The sequence below is a fragment of the Mytilus trossulus genome, unplaced genomic scaffold (assembly GCF_036588685.1).
Source record: "Mytilus trossulus isolate FHL-02 unplaced genomic scaffold, PNRI_Mtr1.1.1.hap1 h1tg000457l__unscaffolded, whole genome shotgun sequence".
Lineage (NCBI taxonomy): Eukaryota > Metazoa > Mollusca > Bivalvia > Mytilida > Mytilidae > Mytilus > Mytilus trossulus.
This window is the reverse complement of record NW_026963370.1, coordinates 130,278-153,744: the sequence shown is the minus strand read 5'-3', so window position 1 is coordinate 153,744 and position 23,467 is coordinate 130,278. Positions and strand designations below refer to the sequence as shown.

Genomic DNA, 23,467 nt, shown 5'->3' with positions numbered 1-23,467 from the left:
AAGTAATTCGTGACATATTCTTGTATATTGATCCCGACTTAGCAACATGACATTTACAAACTCAAGATGGTTAAGAGTACACGACAATGCCTTATATGCCAAAATGTCGAGGGTACATTAATGTCGGCTAATACAATATCGTAATGGATTTAATCTGTCTGGTGATTTTTTATAAGGGTAATAAAACATTCTGGCAATACTCTCTGGGGGCCTGAAAGTAACATACAGGCCTTTGTCGGTGAGTTCAGAAGTCTAAATCAGAAGACAGTTACCATTCTTCGATGTCTTGATTAAATTGCAAGCAGTGATGTACAGTGTTTTATCATTATCCACTTCAATTAAATAAAATGATCATTATGCACAAGTCTAACAAGGTGAAATTAAAGATAAGATACCTATGTGACCGTGTTTTGCTTGGTTCCCGTGAAGTATGTTGTATAAAACTGCAAATGCCGGTTTGTTGAAAGTTATTTTGATTTAATTGATGTGCTTCTGATAGAATTGAAGCGATAGTAGTTTACCGTTACTCAAATTTCGTAAATATGTGTGTAAGACACAATCTAAAGGTCACACAAAAATATGGGAATTACACTAACTCCAAATGGAAGATCAAGGTATGTCGACAGGGGAGTCGTCTACTGCTGTAAATTCATCACAAGGCATGCGAAGTCACATCCTGTCTATGGAGTCTGTTCTAGTCTGAACATGCACCAGCATAAAAGAGGGACGAAAGATATTAAAGGGACAATCAAACTCATAAATCTAAAACAAACTGACAACGTCATGGCTACGTATAACTACGTCATAACGTATAAACTGAAATACGAAAACACTATTTGATGGATAATACGGTTTGTTACTGCTAAAAACTAGGAAGTGGACAATTGGACGGATAAAATAATGAGTTTAAAAAAAGAATCGGCCAGTAGTGGTCAATTCGTACCCATTGGAATACCGAATGTCTATCAATCCACAATACTCCAGAAATATTTAATTGATCGAAAAGTGCATTATTTTAATGCAACTATATTCGGTGGGAATTTGGAATAAATTTGGTTCTTCACAATAAATCAAGGAATTATATTTCCGTACCCATTTATGAATAAAAAACTGTTTGATTAGACAATGTAGTCGATATGTAAATTAACCAAAGGGAATAGTAGTGTAAACCGTACTATAATCAATAGTTAACGTATTAAAAACACAAAACTGCAAAGACTATGATTTAAGATTTTGCGAAAAGATCCCTAGAAGTTTTAAGAATCTGTTGGAAAATTACTCCACTTGTTATACATACCTCATCACAACATTTCTGAAGGCTAGTTTTTATTACTGTAGAAGAAGGGTGATCAGAACTTATCAAGGGTATCTGATCCAACAGAGTTTGTATAACCGCGACTGTAATAGTCAATGCAAATGTTTAATGTTCATGATCTCACATTGGTTAACTGATACGATTGTGTGTTTCAAATCGCAAGCGATTTGTTGTTCAACTCACAATTTGAATATTTATGCGGTCGTAGGTCTTAGAGGTCACAGGAAGTACATATTTTTGTCGTATGTATCATATTCTCGATAGTGAGATTTTGGGTGAATGTGTATTCGCATAGAAGTTGATGCCTACGTGCATTACGTATTGGGTGTCACGCCATTTAAGTCTATACAATCATCTCAGTTTTTTGCATGTTTACGTTGACGAGAATTAAACATCTGTAAACTACTGTTGCCTCTAATGTATGGATATCGTTAAAGTAATACTAATCTAGTCGTAATACAGAATAGGATGTTTGGTATGTTACATTACGATGGCTGATGTTTGACGTGTTACATAACGATGGCTGATGTTTGGTATGTTACATAACGATGGCAATTTTTCCATCATGATACTGGATGTTTTTGATTTAGTTTTGTGGGAATGTCTTAGATTTAGTACAATATGGATAAATGGGTGAACATAACTTTAAATTTCTGATGTAATGCAATAATCATGTTATGTTTTGTTTTATCTTGCTTTAAGCATTGACATTTTTTCAGATGAATAGCATTTTAACGTCGTCTAGAAATTAATAGTCTTTGATTTTTCCTCGACATCTTCCTAACTGAATTTATTACTTCTCGTGAATTTGGCGTTAACATTTTCAGTCAATGAATTTCTAAATGGATTAGTTTGGTTATAGTATCGTAAACTTTTTCTCTCTAACAATGAAAACAATTACATTGACGAGCTGAGTAACTTAGTTATGGCTGTTACTTATTTGTATATAGGGAACTTTGAAAGTAGTTGTGAATATTTCTGTCGGTTATATCATCAGTTTGTAAGTTTGTGCTGATTTTAAGATATGCAGAAAACAAAAAAAATGGATAGTTGAACTCGAAGAGTCTACGTCAAACTGACCTGGCCTAGCAACATTCGGCGGATAATTTGAAATTGGTTCATGAGAAATGACTTTAGAAAGGCACGGCTCTCTATTGTGAAATTAGTACAATTCGCTGGCTAATGTGTAGTATTGTGAAACAACTTATAAATATGTACTCTCAATAAGATAAACTAAACTCAACACATATGTTAATGAGCGAAGTAACAACATAATAGATACAGAAGTTTGCAACTTGAAACTATCTTCCTATACATTAACTCAAAATATCTATATTTCTACTTATTTATGTATTCGGCATAGTATCATTTTTTCGCCATACCCAACGTATATTGTCGTCATGAATTGTTTTCCTAAGAAAATAACCAATCGGAAATATCAAATTCTACCATCTTATACAATATTTTGTTACATCGACCTGAAACGTTTAAAATGGTTACATGTCTTCTTTCGTTTTTAGCAATTTTTCAACTTGTCTCTTACCACTGCCAATTAATTTAGATGGATTGATCACAACCAGAATTTAAGGAAGGGTTAACATAATTACTTCGCATGCAGAAATAGTATTTAAAATTGGATTCAATTAAACCGAGGATCTTGTTAAATTAAGTAAGAACCGACAACAAAATACGAAATATGTTCACTTTTCCTCGGCATAAACTGTAAATACCTTCAATTCGAAAGGGGTGAATATATTGTAGTTCCAATTATGAACCATTAACCCACAAAAGACAGGAGACAGCAATACAACAAAATATATTTTACAAAAAAATAAGCAACACAAAACGCTTCCGCTAACTGGAGTTAAACTCGTGTGCTTTAAAAGATAAACAAAAACTCTTGTTCTTGTATCTGTATCTGTGACATTGCTCAAAGAAAGAACAAATATATTACTGTGTTACCTTCAATGTTATCATCAGCAAACAAGGGGGTATCGAGGCTTCTCCTATAATGCTTTCTTATAAAAAATAAACTATTACCCTGACAAAAATAATAATGATAGCATACAATGATCTGTATTTATTTTCAAATCATTTGTGGATTATAGTTGTCCCTATGGCAGTCATTCAATATTACACATACCATATGGAAAGTAATAAAAGGCCACGGGATGTCAATATGTGAAACAATTCTACATAAATCTAAAAGATCGTGGTATGAAAGTACATATAGAATCATACAAGGCAAAATCAGTATCGCATCTTGTATCCCCACGATAAACCAATATCAATCCCGAGGGCCAAATGACAAAAACAGTATCGCAAACTGTATCACCACGATAAACCAATATCAATCCCGAGGGCGGAATGACAATATCAGTATCGCATAATGTATCACCACGATAAACCAATATCAATCATGAGGGCCAAATGACAAAATCAGTATCGCATACTGTATCACCATGATAAACCAATATCAATCCCGAGGGCCGAATGACAAAATCAGTATCGCATACTGTATCACCACGATAAACCAATATCAATTCCGAGGGCCGAATGACAAAATAAGTATCGCAAACTGTATCACCACGATAAACCAATATCAATCCCGAGGGCCGAATGACAAAATCAGTATCGCATACTGTATCACTACAATCAACCAATATCAATCCTGAGGACCGAATGACAAAATCAGTATCGCATACTGTATCACCACGATAAACCAATATCAATCCCGAGGGCCGAATGACAAAATCTGTATCGCATACTGTATCACCACGATAAACCAATATCAATCCCGATGGCCGAATGACAAAATCAGTATCGCATACTGTATCACCACGATAAACCAATATCAATCCCGAGGGCCGAATGACAAAATCAGTATCGCATACTGTATCACCACGATAAACCAATATCAATCCCGAGGGCCGAATGACAAAATCAGTATCGCATACTGTACCACCAATCGACCAATATGTTTTTACAAAATCAGATTGATGATATATAAGGAGATAATCATTTGATTCTGCGATGGGGGCTTGGAAGATTTTAGTAATAAATTTGCACACCCGAATGTAGCTGAAAATCAATAAACTTGTCTTGGTATTACGCATGAAAAATAAATTTTCTGGCCCAAAATACATTTTTGATAGTCAGTTGTTGTTTTTAAGAAATATGCAGGTAATGTTCCCTCTCCTTTTCAACGAAATAAATATAATTTCCGTCATGAAATCTCAAAAATATGATTACTCGCTTTCTTTACCAATTGGGATGATGAGACTCCTCTTTTCTTTTTCTTTTTTGGTGGACCCAGTTTCGTTTGTAATGGTATATGTGCATTTAAGCACGACAAATAGTGGATATCAGTGGAGAGAAAATTAGTATTTTTATCATTTTCCAAAGTATTTTTTTTTCCATCTGAATCAGTGTCATAAATTTATGAGCCAAACATATTCAATCTAAATATGGTTCATTTCGTTTGATGTAAAAAAAAAATACTGCAACTGGACGTCAAAGTTCAAACGTAAACGTTGTTCAATATATGACATCACGCCTGGTAATGCGATACAGGTTTAGCTACGCGAAACGGGGTATGCAATACAGGGTAATTTATACAGACTGGAAAAAAGAACCTTTACTTGATATACAATATGTCTGTATTAAGTACTAAATATATGATAAAACATCATAACGAAGATAATTCTAATCAAATATCGAACGAGCAATAGAGAAATAAGTATACTGATAGATTTAATATAGATAGATATTATTGCAATGAATGAATCATAAGTTTAACTTAATAGATATTACCAAGAATCGTCAAGAACTATTTGGGATGACATGATTTATATGGAGATGTGCAATTGTATTGATAAGGTAACCTGATTTAATCATGTGATATCAAATAAATTGTATCATGGTTTATGTCGCATGCGATTTGAATGGTTAAGTAATATGTAATATGAAAAGAAATTACCAGCATAAAACACTAACAGGTTAGACTTTTGGAATGATACAAACTTAACAAAAATTATTTTATCTTTCTCTTATTTAGAAATGCTATGTAGGTTTTATTTCATCTTAATTGGTATATTTAAACTGGAGTTTCCAATGATTAAGCGGTTAGTTTTCTCGTTTGAATTGTTTTACATTGTCATTTCTGGTCATCTGATAGCTGATTTTGCGGTATGGGCTTTGCTCATTGTTGACGGCCGTACGGTAACCTGTAGTTTTTAATTTCTGTGTCATTTTGGAGAGATGTTCTCATTGGCAATCATACCACATCTTCTTTTTTTCATATGTCTAGTTTTCATAACAGGAAAAGTACTTCCATTTTTATTATTATAGACTATATTGTCATATTTATTTTGATAAAACCTATATCTAATTTCTGTGTCATTTTGGAGAGCTGTTCTCATTTGCAATCATACCACATCTTTTTTTTTTATATTTCTTGTTTTCTTATTAGGAAAACTACTTCCATTCTTCTTATTATAAACTGTATTGTAATATTTATTTTGATAAAAATTATATCTACGTCTAGGTTTCATCATCGATGTTGTCTTGTAAATATCATATCGTTAATGGTTCAACCTCGTTGCCTTTAATCATTCATGTTTTACTATCTGGTTCCGATTTAATCTCGTTGTCGTCTATTTTTAATTATTTACATGAAAATATCCTCTATCATTTCCTTATTATAGCGTAGATTTGCAGTCATAGAGTGTCATATGGGTGGTTTGTATGCCGTAATTAGAAGACCAATAAGTATTGTTTTGTCTGTTTGTATGCCGTAATTAGAAGACCAATAAGTACTGTTTTTGTCTATTTTGTTCTGTAATTGACAAACATTATCTCTGTAATAACAATCGGTTAAGGAAAGATCAAATATTCAGGAAATATACTATTTATTTCATTTAATAATAGGAGTGGTCTTTTAGAAAAATTGGATATTGAAACGTACAAATTAGCAATTACAAATAAATATGATATACACAGTTTTGATCTTTTGAAAAAATATATTTAATATACAATTATAGTCCCCCATGGATATTCAGGAAATAGTATCAATTATATAATAGTGATGTGATTAAGTACACAAAATTATTCTGTGCAAAAAATACTATGTTCATTATTGAAATTACAAGTTTTACCTGATGTTAAATCGAATCTAGCAAACAATTGTATACCTGACACGAAAAGATGGACATGTGTCAATCGATGTTTAGTGTAAAATGGTTTTTTAACAACAATAACTCTGGCAAGTATAGGTTTATTAGGAATAAGGTGCATTCAATTCATAGATATTTCAATTGGATTAACATTTTCAATAAAGTACATTTGTGATTATTAAATACATCAGGGAATTAAAACAGATATCAATCATATTTCGCTATTGAGGTGTATATAATTAACTTTCTGTTTACAATAATGATGATTATTTATTAAGATTAGAACATTTTCTCTGGAGTAACGAATGTCGCATGGTCTGCAATACACGTCTTCTTATACTTGACAGCTGATAATTATATGGTTTAAACACATCACACTAACATCTGTCGTTCATCTGAGTTGTATAACTGAGGAACATATCTGAATTGTATACTGAGGAACAAAATATTTAATCAATCCAAACTGGTCCTGTTTATCTGTTTAGTCGGGAGATTTAAGAAAAAAGTAAAATAATAAGAATATCGAACTCTATGGAAAATTCAAAACGGAAAGTCCCTAATCAAGTATTTTTTTTTATCAAATTAAAGAGTCATCAGTGACTCTCAGGCTAAAAGAAGTTGTAAAGCCAAAAAAGTATACAATTGAAGAGCATTGAGGACCCAAAATTACAAACAAATGTGCCAAATACGGCTAACGTAATTTATGCCTGGGATAAGAAAATCCTTAGTATTTCGAATAATACATAATTTTGTGAACAGTTAAATAAAGGCAACAGTAGTATACCGCTGTTCAAAACTCATAAATCCATGGACAAAAAACAAAATCGGGGCAACAAACCAAAACCGAGCGAAACGCATTAAATATAAGAGGAGAACAACGACACAACACCGAAACGCAACACACACAGAAACAGACCAATCATCAGACAAAACACCACGAGAATAACAAATGTAACATGAAAACCAAACACATGAACCCGGGACAGACAAGTACCGCACCACGTCTTATCTCAATATCTCAAAAATAAGAGAAAACGCAAACGACTCAACGTTAAAATGCAACACAAAGAGAAACGAACAATATTATAACAATGACCATCTTCCTGACTTGGTACAGGACACTTTTAAAGGGGAATAAAAGTGGTGGGTTGAACCTGGTTTTAAGGCATGCCAAACCTCGCACTTTAATGGCAAAGTCAAATATAACATTGAAATGACAACATAATATTACAGGACTACAATACAAATAAATAGGAGAACATATTAGACACAGAAAAACATGATTAATAGATAACAAAAAGCATCAGGTTTAAAATTCAATACGCCAAAAACGCGCCTTGCCCACACAAGACTCACCAGTGACGCCCAGATATAAAAGATCGAAAGTGAAAAAAGTACAAAGTTGTACAGCACTGAAGATCAAAAGTTGAAAAGGTTTCGCAAAACGGGCATTGTAACTTATAAAAAGTGACTACTGTGCTGATGATACCCTCTGTTAATACACGTCCACACGCAGTTGTTTCGAATCAGTATAACAGTCATATTCCTATTTTTTTCTTATGTAGATGAAAGATGAAAACCATTCAGCATGGTAATAATGCCCCTTATGTATCTAGTTTTGTATTTTCAACTTGAACGGTGAACACTTTTACTGTGACGATTAACGAAAAACTATACATGATACTTGTTAATAGTCGTAGGCTTTTGCCTAGAGGTCAGAAAAAGATTTAAGAAACTGAGTGTAAAATTTCCTAACCGCGTTCACCCGTACTCGTTGACAACACTATTATATAATGATTATTATCTAAAGAATAACTCAATCACGAGTTGTTTAACACCTGTAGGACATTCTATCATTTGAATTGAATTACACATAATACATATTAAGCCGAGATTTGTATAGCATTACAGTAAATATAAGAATAAGAAGATGTGCTATGATTACCATACGATATGAGACAACTCCCTTTCAGAGATCAAATGAAATACAAGTTATCAACACTTGTAATAATCAAATTAATCATTACTCAGAGACGTAATGTATATTTAAATCATAGCTTTGTTTTTTGAGGCGTACGTTTTCATATTTTCTGACGTACTTAAGGTGCTGACAGTCTAATTGAGCAGAAGAAGCGTGGTAGAGTTGCTTGGATATAACTACTAATAATCTCCTGTAATACTTTATTAGTGGACATAGAATCGCTAATTTTTTGAGATATTGAACTTGACGGATAAAAATGCTTTGAAATGTTCCAATTGATTCATTAGTCACGTGTAATGACTTGTGGCAAATTAAGCGACTTTCTGTTAGAATTTAATCTTAGAAATTAATCAAGTTAATCAGCTTATATGTATGCTGGTCATCCGAAGAAGTTGTAGTAGTAGGAGCACGTATAATAAACAATCGTCAATAAACATATATCTAGATGAGGGAAAATAGCTTTTGGAAGAATGTTTACAACAGACAATAAATTAACAGAGATAAGTGTAACAACACTTTATAATACCGAGTTAACAAAGGAGTAGGTCCGGTTAGGGCCGATTTTGGCCTCAAATTTCAGGTTCATCTAACGAAAGATGTTTGACACTTTTTAAACACTTCAGTGTCTATTTCAATGGATTCAATTAGTTTGTGTGAAACATTTTAATTGATTCAGTCATCAAAAACGCTCCGATTCAAGCGTAAATATGAAACAATCTATCAGTTATGTCAAATAACATCACTTTTCAGATGTTTTTTTGTCAAAAATGAAAGTGGCCGCATCCGTGTTCATCCTCAACCTTTATATATGTAATGTATAATCATCAAATACAACTTACATTTGAATGTAATGAATGAACACGAATGCGTCCAATTTAATTTAAGACGGAAACCGTCTAAAATTTATCTTGTATGCTAAAATTATGAAACTTTAAGTAATTTAACATGACTTAATGATGCTAGTATCCGATGTATATGTATTGTATGGGCAAAAGCCGCCCATATTTATGTAGCAAAAGCATTCTGCTTTCCAGTAAATAGATAAAATATTAATTTTCACAACTTTGTAAAACTGCTATATTTTGGGGCCAAAAAGAGGTCTTACAGAACATACTCCAAATTTTACAGTAACTAAATATCACATAAAAACAATCACCAAAATAATCGAAATGTGCGTATCGTCATCTTATTCAATGTGCTTGCTAAATACTAAATTTAGTCCTGGTATCTATGATGAGTTTATTTGCAACATTTTCATTGACAAAATAAGCAACATAAAACACTATTACTTGAAGTTAATGGTCTAAAGGGATTAATATTAATCTTATTTGTTCTGAAGACTTTTCATTATACGTTCAATTTTTTAATCATTATTGAGAGATAAATTTCGATTCCTTTTGCTGAAAAATGACATATAACCAGTACATTTATCCAGGAAACGTAAATAACAACAAAATCGATTCAGAGTTACGTAATGTGCTGTGTTTAATAAAACTATTACATAATCGTCTGGATATTTTGTTGGATTGACATTCGTAGCTGCCATTAGTGCATCGCATGTACTATAACGTATCTAACACAACATCCTGAATACATTTTCAAAAACTGAGAACAGCTTTCACGTCCACATTGGAGTATTTGGCTAGATTACGGACCATCAATATTTAACCCTTGGAAAACTAATTCCTATTCAGATCAACATAGTATATCCCTAAGTTGTTTACACATGCTGTATATCTTTTGATATAGAAGAGTGAAATATGATACAAACTTTTATGTCGAAACAATTTGGCAATGTCATAGCCAACCACAAAAGAGGATGAAACTACATAACCGTATATATAAAAATACATAGAAAACTAAAAATTGAGCAACACCAACTCTACCAGAAACTGGTGCTCCGGAATGCAAAGTATATCCACATGTGGCACCCGTCGAAACACGAACGAGGATTGCTGATAATTTGATCAAACAGCAACCAAACAAATCCTTAAAAAACAAATCTGTCTTACTCATTACACACGGACCTCTGTATAGCACATAGTCAAAATGTGAATGATTAAACTGAGACAACCAAAATGGCTGTCATAAGTACTAGATTCCTCAAAAGACTTAAAAAAGATCAGATGATATATGCAATTAGGTCCATTCTCATTGAAAATATTTTGCAATGCTTAAGTTTATAACCTTCGGTAGATAGAATATACTTGTATTGTAAAGTTTTCTATATTGTGTAAATCATTATCATAACGGTACTAACGAGTTCACTCTTTTTCAGGAATAGTTTGTACCATCAACAACTACGATCATACATCAACCAATGTTCTGGCTGGAATAGAAGATGTATACCATGGTCATCTGAACTAAAATATTCCTGTTGTGATTCACTTTCTTGTAGATGTAATTTTTGGGGACAAAATTGTAAATGTGTTTCCCGTTTGTGGGGATGATGTAACAATGACACGTGTGTATCAGTTTATTGGTACAGTGTAAAAACTATAGCATAAAATTATGATAATAACAGCTTGAGATTTTTAAAGTTTTTATTTACTCAAATTATGTAGTGAATGCCAATTTGTTTTAAAGTATTTATAAATAATTAAAAGTGTGTAGGTGAGGGTGTTTACATCAGTGAGATAGCAACTAATAACATGAACCACAAATTTATTGAATACAATGAAACATAGAAACCATTAGTAAGATATACTTTCAAAGACATAAGCAATCATAGACTATTAATATAAAGAATCAAATATACTGATTACAAATTGATCAAGTTAGTTTGAATGGTTTCTCTATTAATAAAGGATTTTTTCTGTATTGTAGTAAAATTTCAACTACAAGATCGACATACAACCCCAATCAAAGCCTTTTTCACCTGATATTTTTTATCATTCCCAGTAATATTGTGTCTCCTGTGCATCTAATCATTTATTTCATGTTCATCTTTAATTGTACCAGGTTTTACAGTGCAGTTGTTTATTTCATTTGTTTCGTTGATAAATAGTGTTTGATTATGTCAGTTGTTATGATTTTTCCCTTTTGGATTTGCCTTCGAGTTCTGTATTTGTTTATGTCCCATTTATGGGCGTTATGTGTTCTGGTCTTTGAGTCCATCTGTTCGTTCGTGCGTCCGTTCGTCCGTCTGTCCGGTTTCAGGTTAAAGTTTTTGGTCAAGGCAGGTGTTGATGAAGTTACAGTTCAATCAATTTGAAACTTAGTACACATGTTCCATATGATATGATCGTTCTAATTTTAATGCCAAATAAGACTGTTGGTCCTATTTTCACGGTTCAATGAACATAGAAAATGATAGTGTGGATGTGGCATTCCTGGTAATAGGGACACATTCTTGTTTTAAATTATTTTAAAGGTCACTATGTCAGAAAGAGTTACACTGTGCTTTATGACAGTTCTTGTCCATTCGTTTTTTATGTGTTTTGTCATTTGATTTTGCAATGTGTTTAGGGACTTACCGATTTGATTTTCATCTGAGTTCAGTATATTTGTGATTTTACTTTTCAAATACTGCGTTTTCGTTATCTCTGTATTTTTTTAATTTTGAAACGATTATGAAAGTAAAAATGATGAACACTAGGTAATAGGATCAGCATAAGGAATAAACGTTATTTCATCTTCTCTTGTTTTAGTGCTTTTTCACATACAATGGGCTTTGTGAGAAAGATCTTTTTACTCAGTAGTGAAATATCTAATCATTATGTCTGCTTTTCCGATTTTGACACCTGAAAAAAGGCGACCATGCCTGATGACGTTACGTATAAAGACCACAACTTTCTATAAATATTTGAAAAGGAAGGATAATCATTAGAGAAACAGATTCCACCACTTTAACTCATGTAATACTCCACTCTCAACAGTTGTCTTATATGACGGGACAATAGCAAAATTGGAGGAAGGCAAGAAATGAAACGTCTAAAGTGAAATTGTCCATTAAAAAACTATGGTCATGCAAACTACAAGCTGAGAACACAAAAATAATCAATCGTCCGGAGAAATTATGAGTCGGCTAAAAATATTAGAGAATACATGAAAAACAGGAAAATATGGGTAAACGAGACAGTAGGCACCCCCGAAGCCACTACAAAAAAGTGTGCAAAGGGAATCACCTAAAAAATCGAGATTGTGTCCAGCGAACTAAAATACATTGACATACAACTTGATCTGCTAACATATTCATAGTAGTATATCTTTACTTCAGAAAAGCGATACGTCAAAATATGTTCAGGACGATTCAAATAAACGAAATGGTTAGTCATAGAGTTGTAAAACCCGTTTGAAATAAGTGATAATGATAACGTCAACCCTCCAATCAGGAATATCAGAAATATGACTTGTGTCAACTATTAGCTGTATTTGGCAAATCTTTTAGGAATTTTTGGTCCACAATGCACTTCAACTTCGTACTTTAATTGGCCTTTTTAACATTTTTAAATTCGCTGATCACTGATGAGTCTTTTGAAGACGAAACGCGCGTCTGGCGTAAATAAAAAAATGCCATCGTGGTTTCTCTGATGGGTTTATTTATTAATATAACATAACCGATCTGACTTGATGAATGGAAAAAAAGTTCGCCAAACGTTGTACAATCTTATTATAAAATTAGTTTTTGTTGATTCCCTTCAAAGAAAGAGTATTACACAATGACAATAAGTGTGTAATGGGTTTCTTTACTTGGATAACATTGTATAGAAAATTATGATGCGAGTCATTTCGTTAGTCTATAAGAACTGAATGACGATAGGCCATCTTCATTTGTCTCAGATAAGTATACTTAAGGTGGTACCTAACACTACAGGGAGATAACTCTGTAAAGTCAGCTAAACGTTTTAATTACGTTGTGTTGTTAAGGGAATATTAAGCTTCTCAATGATCGTAATTGGGGTTTGTCAAACTGCTATATACCAGTGTAATTTTTCTGACAAAACGGTTGGTTCAAAATTTTTGAATTTTTTATAGTTTTGTTTAAGGGTCAAAGTAAATACATTGACAAAATTTTATGAAAATTAAACGAGCCAAATTAATTTTAGTGAAAGTGTTGGGTACCACCTTAATAAATATATCATGGTTTATGCTACTTTTCAACAAAATCAAAAATCAACAAAATATGAAGAGCTAAATCTTCCATCACTGTATTGGATACATAAACGACAGAAGTATCCATTCCATGAACTTTCTATTGTTGGTCACCGATGTGCTCCACGAAATCAATCTCTAAATTATCAATATCGATTTTATCAGCAATAAAAATCCGGACTTAATAGTTATTGTGATACTACCTATTCTAGAGGTGGCGTGAATCAAATGTGGGTACTAAAGAATTCCAAAGATCTTTTAGAGTACACACAATCTTCGACTCTTTCATCATGCAACAGTATTAAAACAATTGAGTTTTTTACACTTTACACACGTATTCCCTATTCCAAACGAAAAGACAAATTGTATCATGAAAAATAATGGCCAATGTAGTAACTTCGTAGGCACTACACTGATTCAAACAAAACAATTCTCCGTATTTGACATTATCAATATGCTTAGTTTTTTTATTGACATCATATTTGTTACGATTGGAGGACGTTCCTTTCAGCAAAATATTGGGAAGGAACCATATGTGCTCTTGTCTTGTCTACTTGTTTCTTTTTATAGATAAGGCTGACTTAAACCAAGAATTTCTAAAGAAAAAGGATGAAAAACAAGTATCCTTTAACTTTACTTTCCGCTATGTAGATGATATTCGCTCAGTAAATAATCAAACCCTCAAAAACTGTTGAACGCATTAATCCCAATGATAATTGAGGTACAGGATACAATAGATACAGTTATCTTGACTTACATCTAGAAATTGATAATGAGGGTCGGTTGAAACCCATACTTTACGCCAAGAGAGATTATTTAAGCTTCTAAGTGGTGAATATTCCATCGATTTCTATGTAACTACATTCAAGCAGCGCCTGCATACTTAGTGTATATCTCCTATTTGCTACGATATTCCCCTTCTTGTATTTAATTTCTTGATTTGCTTAATAGACGTTAGCTTCTCAAAAGGGAACCAAATGGTAAAGTTGCCAGTTGGTTGACCGTTATAAAATATTTAGGTAAATTTATATTTAGATCTTTAAAGTGTGTACCTATAATCTATATTGGCTTTAGTAATAAAGATATGTTTATATCATAGCGGATATGTTAAAAATGTCGTAAGTACAATCCCGTTCCCTTATCCAAAATTTTAAGTACACAATTATACCTACTACTAGGTTTGCACTGAGATGAATAACATATGTGGAGAAGGATCTGCTTACACTCCATGAGCACTTGAGATCATACCTTAGTTTTGGTTTGGTTCGCGTTACTCATTATTTAGTTATCTATGTTATGTTTTACCATTGTTTGTCTGTCGGCCTTCTTTAAACGCGGTGCTGTCAGTTTATTTTCGACTTAAAAGAGTACGAATTCCTCGCTAGTATATTTCGACTCTCTTTTATAGGTGCAATCGCTCTTTGTATATTGATGTTGATGAATAACCTGTGTGTGGCATTGTCATAGATAATTTAGTATCATGCGTTACTTATGGGAATGGGCATGGACCTTTTTGTTACATATTGCATGAGGTCATCGGGTTTCGTACAAAATCACTTACTGTATCTAGACATAATGGATGACCGCCGGGTCATTCTATTTTACATTAAATGGATTAGTGGTGACAGGGTTTATTGTATTGATCATTATCATATCAAGGGAACTGACTTTATTCAATAATAGACATGGAATTTTTGATTTTCCATTTAAACATTTTAATTTCCACCACTGTTCATCTGATCAAGCGATCATTTATCTTCGTCGTCAAATGTTTGTTTTCTTTCAAACAGTTCGTACCATAAAATGCCCGACGATCCTTTAATTGATCGATTGATTGATGTTTGCCTTGTGTTACCTTAGCGCAAAGGGCTATACTGCGGTGAGAGCCTACCAAGCCACACGATCCTTTGCAGATTTTGCTGTTGTAAGACGAATGAAGAATTGTTCAGCCTGAAACATATATATCTATGACGAAAGCATTTACACAGAAAATGGCATGATATCTATTCTTACCAGCCGTTTTCAGATTATGCGACCTGTTGTGGTGTCAGCCGTATACAAAGAATAAATTCGATGTGTTTGATGGTTTTTTTCTAAGTCGTTTTGTGCATTATTTTGTATTACCAAATATAACGACCTGTAAGGTTATTTCGAAAAGAGGAAAGTCATACAACTGTGAAAATCAAATGTCAGACAATATCAACCAGCAGAATGTAGACATTACGTATTACTGGTATATCTTTTGCGATGTTATCTCATAGCTTACTAGTAGGCAGGAACTAGATAAATGACAATCAAATCCTTGTTCTAAGTAATGGATACCGTATACGACTTTTTGATACTATATCTAACCCTTTTCGATTTAAATAGTGACTTTCCTACTATTGAATAAATTCTGTTGACATCAAGAAGTTTTATTTTGTCGATAATTTGTTAATTCATCCATTTTTAACCCCCATCTTTTTAACCAGGCAAAATCGTAGAATGAGATCAATGACATAGAAACATGATCTTTCGTGTCATTTATTAGCAATAATTTCAGGTCAGAAAATGAAAGACTTGCATTTATCAATAAGAAACCTATAAAACAGCAATAAACGCTTGCCTTTCTGGTTTTAAATTTCAATAACTGACGTCATTATCATATTTAAATATTTTCCGTTTAACTATTATGGTTGATAAGACAACTTTTTCCGCATCTATAGATCTGTTTATGAAAATGTGAAAAATTAAACAAAATATTCATTTCACTAGACCTATGGGTGCTAATTTCGATTGCTCTAGAGTTTTAATTTCGTATTTTGTTGCAATGTAGGTGTTAATAATTATGTGAGGCAGACTATGGTGTATATTCGACATCATTACTAAACAAATACAAATGTTAAAAATGGCATAATTTCATAGTTAGTGGGACAGAGGGGGTCCCTGAACTGATTCGACTTCGGGAATGTGATTAAGTACCTACAAAACAAACATGAGTTCTAGTTTATCCTTCACAATGACGATCACTAAGACGCTTTGAATTCTCCCTCGCCCAGCTCGTCCAAATTTTAAGTATTTCATCTCTAAATTTAATAAGCAAACACAAAAATGAGATTAGCTGCTCGTAGTTACATATTATTTTCTCTTGCGATACAATATTTTATTTAAGAAATAATTCATGGCAGCCGTACATTTGTTTTTATTTAACCATCCGTACATTTGTTTTTATTTAACCATGGGTTGGGCATTTATATTAGATTATTCTAACATGACGTCCTTCAAACGCTTTGAGTACACACCTGTGGTAAAATATGAATATATTGCATTGGCTGTTCCGATCGCACTCCCACGTCATATGTTGTTTTATGAATGAAGAACCCGACGTCATAGAATGATGACGTAATAATTTAAGCATTTTACGGGAAAAACACGCTTCTGATACCATAAAATCATCACAACAAGGAAACGTAAACAAACGATGCTAAACTGTGGTGTAAGCCCATTTTTCATACGTAGAAGATATATAAGTAAATTATCATTAAAATACATCCAAATCTATCTAAATTCGTTATTGTAAATAGTTTGAGCATGTTACTTAATCTGTTTGCTCCGTTCTTTTACGCCAATCTAAAAGTGCGTTAATTTATGGGAACGGCAAATATTTGCCTCTACCTAGAGCGATTCGATCTAAAAGAATTGCCGTATTTGTCTTATTAGAATCGAAATAATTCATGGGGGCTTGAATATATCTAGATTTTACCACGGGTAGTCCCTTTATGCCGATATTTTACCCCTCGCTATCGCTCAGGGTAAAATATTTGTCATAAAGGGCCAACCCGTGGTAAAATCACGATATATTCAAGCCCCCATGAATTATTTCTTAATTATACCCTGGGCGTTAACGAGGGGGAAACTACGATCATAAATGCCCAATCCATGGTGAAATGAAAACAATTCTACGGCTGCAATGACTTAATTCGATTCTAATAGGACAAAGTCGAAAATTTTGTTGTCAACAGGGTAAAGTCCTTTTCACACAATACGTTTTTTGGCTGTTCCGTTTACCCCCACAATATAATATTAGTAATATAACATAATTTAATAATAATTATTTTTTAAATCCATTGCACCTATTTAAGTCCTTTTGTGTAATTTCATTGCATTCTGAGGCGTACACGAAGCTTTAAAACGCCAGGTATTTACATTTGAGTGTTTTGTTTGCGGAAAAATACATTATACGTCACCTTATTTCGTTGCCATGCAAAGACAATCATTTTTTGCGGAATGTTACTTTTATGAAATTTTACCACGAAAAATACTGATATATTTATTGTGCTTTCGAATAGAGATAACACTATTGTATACGAATCTTGGCCTACCTAAACCGGTTGGTTTTAATGTCGAAAATTGAGAAAACCTGGTAGTTTATCACCAGCCCAGTAGCCAGTACTTCGGTACTGGCATGAATATACGGATTGTTTGTGCTATTAAAATTTGCTGTTACAAATTATTAGAAATTATTATAAATTAAGGAATGTATCTCCCTCAGGCAAAACTCTGATTCCTTTCACGGATTTGGCTATATTTTTTTGACCTTTTGGATTATCATGATTATAGCTCTTCATCTTTTATATAAACTTTGGATTTCAAATATTTTGTCAACGAGCATCACTGAAGAGACGTGTTTTGTCGAAATACGCATCTGGTGCAGAAAAATTGGTACCGTAAATGTTATTAATTAAGAAAGGCCAGTTTTGTGTAATAATGCGCTTGCGCTATGATTAGATATACTGCGATTATACTGGTTGACAATAATATGTCGTCCTATTAGAATTTACTTTATTGTACAGATTTCCTTGATTCAAACAACATATAAAATTAATACATGTAATAAACATAGCAGCAATTGTATATACCAATGTGACCAACTTCGATTCGTGTTTTAGTAAAATTTTGTTTTCCCTTTCTTAAAGAAAATATCTCACAGTTATACACAACATTTGACTAATTGCTTCAATATTTCTTTAACTTATATTGATCAATTATGAAAAGTAAAAATGTAATAGAAACAAGGGGTCGTTATACTACAACATGAAGAGAGGGACTATGTATAATATATCATACCGCAATTGATTGGTTAAACATATATAAACTCATCATAAATACCAGGATTAAGATTTTATATTTACGCCAGACGTGCGTTTCCTCTACAAAAGACTCAACAGTGACGCTAAAATAAAAACAATGTTAAAAAGAACAAACAAAGTACGAAGCTGAAGAGCATTGAGGACCAAAAATTCATAAACGTTTTTTCAAATACAGCTGGGATTATATATTCCTGAGGTAACAAAAGCCTTATTATTTAAAAAAGTTTGGTTAACAGTCAATTTTCAATTGGGAACTATCAATGCTATACTATAATACACAGCAGCATAGCACTATTCCGTTTTAAAACACATAAGATAACAACTGTTGTATATCAGTTGAGTGGAGACGTATTTCTGTAGTACAAATGTTATAATGTTAAAGTCATCCATCATGGTGAGTGAGTGTGTAGTGTTCCATTACCCTAGAGAGGATTGATACATCAAAGTCAGTTAATGTTTAAACAGATCACAAGATTATTGGATTCTTATATTCCCCAGGATTTGATTTCGTGTCAGAAATAAGGGTTAACAATCTCGTAAAAACAAGACAAGGAAAATAACATCGATGAGGATTTCACGATGAATACAACAATCCCTTTCCAATTCGTCATAATCTATTTCTAATCCTCTCAGATACCACAGTGTTCAGGATACAGTTTAAGGTTAATCATATAATCATTTCGTGATTTTACTTTTAATGGATCAGAGAACACGTTACAGTTTCAATTAACCGATTCTAAATAAAACTTAAAATCATGATATTTCTATCAAAGAATAAGCGGAGGGGTTATTATGGGCTTTCCAATCTTTATGAAGAACATCATATAAACAAAATTAATAAAATTTATATTGTCTCTTTTATGATATTAAAATCTAAATATGTCACTATCAATTAACTTGTTAGAAGATTGCAAAAAGGATATATGTCAGTATAATTTTCTGTTTAATCAATAAGTATATATTAACCTAGAATTATCCTAATACCACCTTTGCCATATTTACAAAAACTATAACTGTTTTTCTAAATATCCATTTCAGTTTTTTCTAATTCTTGAGTTTTAAGTTAAAATCGAGAGATTATTGTCATCTTTTGCTTGAAATGTTCACAAGGTTGGTAAACTTGTCTTTGTTATCAAATTCCTTGACCTCTCTTGATTTACATCACCATAAGAATGTTTTGGAATGAATAAGAACATGTGACCACAAGACAAAACATGATATTAGCTGCGATACTTAAATTTGATATGAGAACGCTTTCCTTAAAAAAAAATTGTTGTTTCATGGTTCTTCGTGATGCGTTAACGATTGAAACATTGTTGCAAATCTGCATTTTGTTTGATTAAACTACTAGTATATTTGTTTAATCTGATGCACTATCCAACAGGTTTTGATCCTCTGAGGTTTGTCTTACAAAGTTTATTTTAAGTGGCCAAAAATAGGCCTAACAGCCCTTTTTTTAAAATAATGGTATATGTATGAACTTTGTTTTTTTTAATGCAAAATGTACCTCCTCTTAATTATACTAGCATGTGGAAGACCGTTCATATCATTGTATCGTATGAATAAAATTGAATCGTCTAGACAACACAAGAGTGCACTATCTGAATCGTCTCGATCTCTTGCTTGCTTGATATCATTGAACTGAATCATTCGTCATAGTCTATAATAGAACAGTGTTTCTTATGTTCCGTTGTTTTCCTCTTATATTTGATGTGTTCCCCTATGTTTTAGTTTGTGACCCGGATTTGCTTTCTCTTAATCGATTTATAACTTTTAAACAGCCGTATACCACTGTCGCCTTTATTGAAAACGGTTTCCCCACTATCTTATTTAAAGTTCAGAACAGTCTCCAGCATTCTACATCAAGTTTAGAACGGTGTCTGTCATCCTACATAAGGTTTAGAACTGTCTCCTGAATCCTTCCTCGTGTTTATAAAGGGATTCATCATTGCGTATTAAGTTAGGATGGTCTCAATATCAGGTTAAGAAAGGACTCAATCATCTATTATCAAGTTACGGACGGTCTCAACATAAGGCTCGAACAATCTTCACCATATTTCTCTTCGGGAAAATCACTGGGACGTTTTTAAAGAGAGATTTGAAGATTCAGAAGAAAATAGTTAGAAAATGACTTGGGCGAGTCAATGTTTAACCTTTCTCGTGTTTGCCAACAACATGTGCAAATGTACTTAAATGTTCTAATAGAAATGTCAATGACAGGTGAATGTGTTGGCTTTATTATGATACGTAATATCTAATCATTTCATAAATGATACAGTTTCTCACAAGGTTGTTTCATTAGGTCTATGATTAGACGTTAAGATGATTGAATGAACAACAACGAGGTTCATTGTGTGGACACCAACTGAGCAAGGGGTCATCAGGTATCAGATAAAAGACGTTTGTACTTTTGCTGTTCTTGGATTCTGATCAAGGACATACTAACCCAGCTGTTCAATAGCGTTTAGTGCAATAACAATAAAACCTACTGTTTTACGACACATTCCATGTTACACTGTTAAGACCTTCAAATTAATAATCCATGTCCATTGGAATAATGGCCTTAGTTCCTAAATACTATTGCTTTCTTGACATGTTAGTGAGATAATACAGTTAAAGTGAAGTATTTCAAAGACGCTTTTGCAATGACCTTCCATTAGTTCGGAACACCTTCAACATAAAAAGGAGGAATAGTGATTTTTTTATGAACGAGGAATGGCTATTATTGCCTATACATTGTTTTTGTAACACTAACAGTATACAATCAGTAAGTTTAAGATGCCAGCGGTATTTGAATATTTCTTAAGTGTGGTGACGAAACCAAATCTAAGATGTATTTGATATATAATACATAACTAGAGTTCAGGTTAAACTTTTTTACATTTGGATAGTCTTTTAATATTAGACTTTTAAATATTAAAAAAAATATGTACACTTAAAATTTATCTTTATGAAAATGGAGGCGATCTTTTTTTAATTATGATTTAGAATCACATTCCGAATAACAACATAGTATTCTAAAAAAAAGTATGTGTAACTTATGAACCAATGATAGCAGAAGATTCAAAATAGTCTTGATTTGAAATGACGTCTGATAATGTGAACCGTTAACACCTATCCTTGTTAATTGCTGAATGTCATTTGGTTACATTTGAATATTGGATAGTATTGTGAAATGTTGTTTACCTGTCCCTTTTTCGTTTTGCTATTTAATATTTATTAAGTAACGATTGCTGATTGTCCCCATACTTTTCATTTCCTTTTTGGTCATTACGTTGTCAGTTTAAATGTCCCTTCGGTATGTTTTGTCCCACTATTACTATTTGAATCACCATAACTACAGAGTAAAGTATCTAAAACCAAAATCAACAGAAGATCGACGTACAGATAGAAAAAACTCAAAATACATAATGTCCCTATATTTCATAGGTGGGCATGAAAAAAACCAACATCATACTGAACTTTGTATAAATAAGAACTAATAAAAGAATACATGGTTGAAACAGGTGGAAGAATGCAAGGTTGGGTCTAACAAGGAAATCCAAACATATTGAAGTAACATCACAAATCACACAAAGGTGGCAAAAGAAATATAGGACAGGCACCTATAATGGATTTTATATTTACAGAAAAAAATAATATTGAAAAAAGAATGACTGCCAATGTTTAAATAAAGAAACTATGGGATTGAAGTCTGATAAATGAAAGCTAGTAGCAGAAAAATAACTCAGTGGACTTAGTTGTAAACATGTTTAACCCCACCTCATTTTTGCACCTGTCCAAAGTCAGGAGCCTCTGGCCTTTGTGAGTCTTGTATTATTTCAATTTAAGTTTCTTGTGTACAATTTGGAGTTGAGTATGGCGTTCATTATCACTCAACCGGTATATATTTGTTTAGGGGCCAGGTGAAGGATGCCTCTTGGTGCGTGAATTTATTGCTACATTGAAGACCTGTTGGTGACCTTCTGCTGTTGTTTTTTCTTTGGTCCGGTTGTTGTCTCTTTGACAGATTCCCCTTTTTCATTCTCAATTTTATCACTACAGAAAAACACACATTTATATATTTATTTACAAAGACAATTACAAAATATATCTAAAATATAGGCACATTTTAACAAAGACATAGAATTATGAAACATTAACTGTTTAGTACTAAATTAATTAAAAAAAAACATGACTTTTAATGATCATTATCTTCCAAAGCTGAAATGGTTAAAGTCTACAACCTACAAAATATTTCCTTTCTTTGCTCTTATATTTCATACAGCTAAATTGTAACAATTTTTAAAATAGGAATTTTATATCTAACTGTGGCAAGCTTATATTCAGGAAAGTTAAATTGTATGTTGAAATTAAATGCCATTTCATGTTTCAAACAACATTTTGTATAATTACAAGATTATAACATATATATTTATACATATATATGTCTGATAAATGAATTTGATCAGTTTTGGTGATTACAAAACAAATACAATTCTAAATGCATACTAAAATAAACATCTTTGTAAAAATAGTAAACGTGTGTATAAGACACAAAAATAAATAAAACAATGCCCTCAAACAATACTGTTTACAGCATTCAACTTTTCAATCTCAATATTATACCCACAATTCTAAAAATCTATTATTTTATTGGTCAATTTGTATCACGTATCCTATATCATTGACACAGATTCTCAACAAATGTAAAGTTTAACACCTTGTTTTAGATGTCTCCTCTGAGTAAAAGCTATTTTTTGTTCCTAAATCAGATCTTTGATAAAAAAAAAAA

The 23,467-nt window shown here is 32.5% G+C and overlaps 1 protein-coding gene across 2 annotated transcripts in view; it reads left to right on the top strand.

Moving 5' to 3' along the window:
- Window positions 1-10,999, top strand: part of LOC134702406 (uncharacterized) — a 41,797-nt gene extending 30,798 nt beyond the window's left edge. For both annotated transcript variants that reach the window (XM_063563308.1, XM_063563309.1), the window contains exon 3: window positions 10,749-10,999. In XM_063563308.1, coding sequence (XP_063419378.1) covers window positions 10,749-10,920 — 172 coding nt within the window. In that variant the 3' untranslated portion in view covers window positions 10,921-10,999. The remainder of the gene's footprint in view (window positions 1-10,748) is intronic.
- The last annotated feature ends 12,468 nt before the right edge of the window (window positions 11,000-23,467 follow it).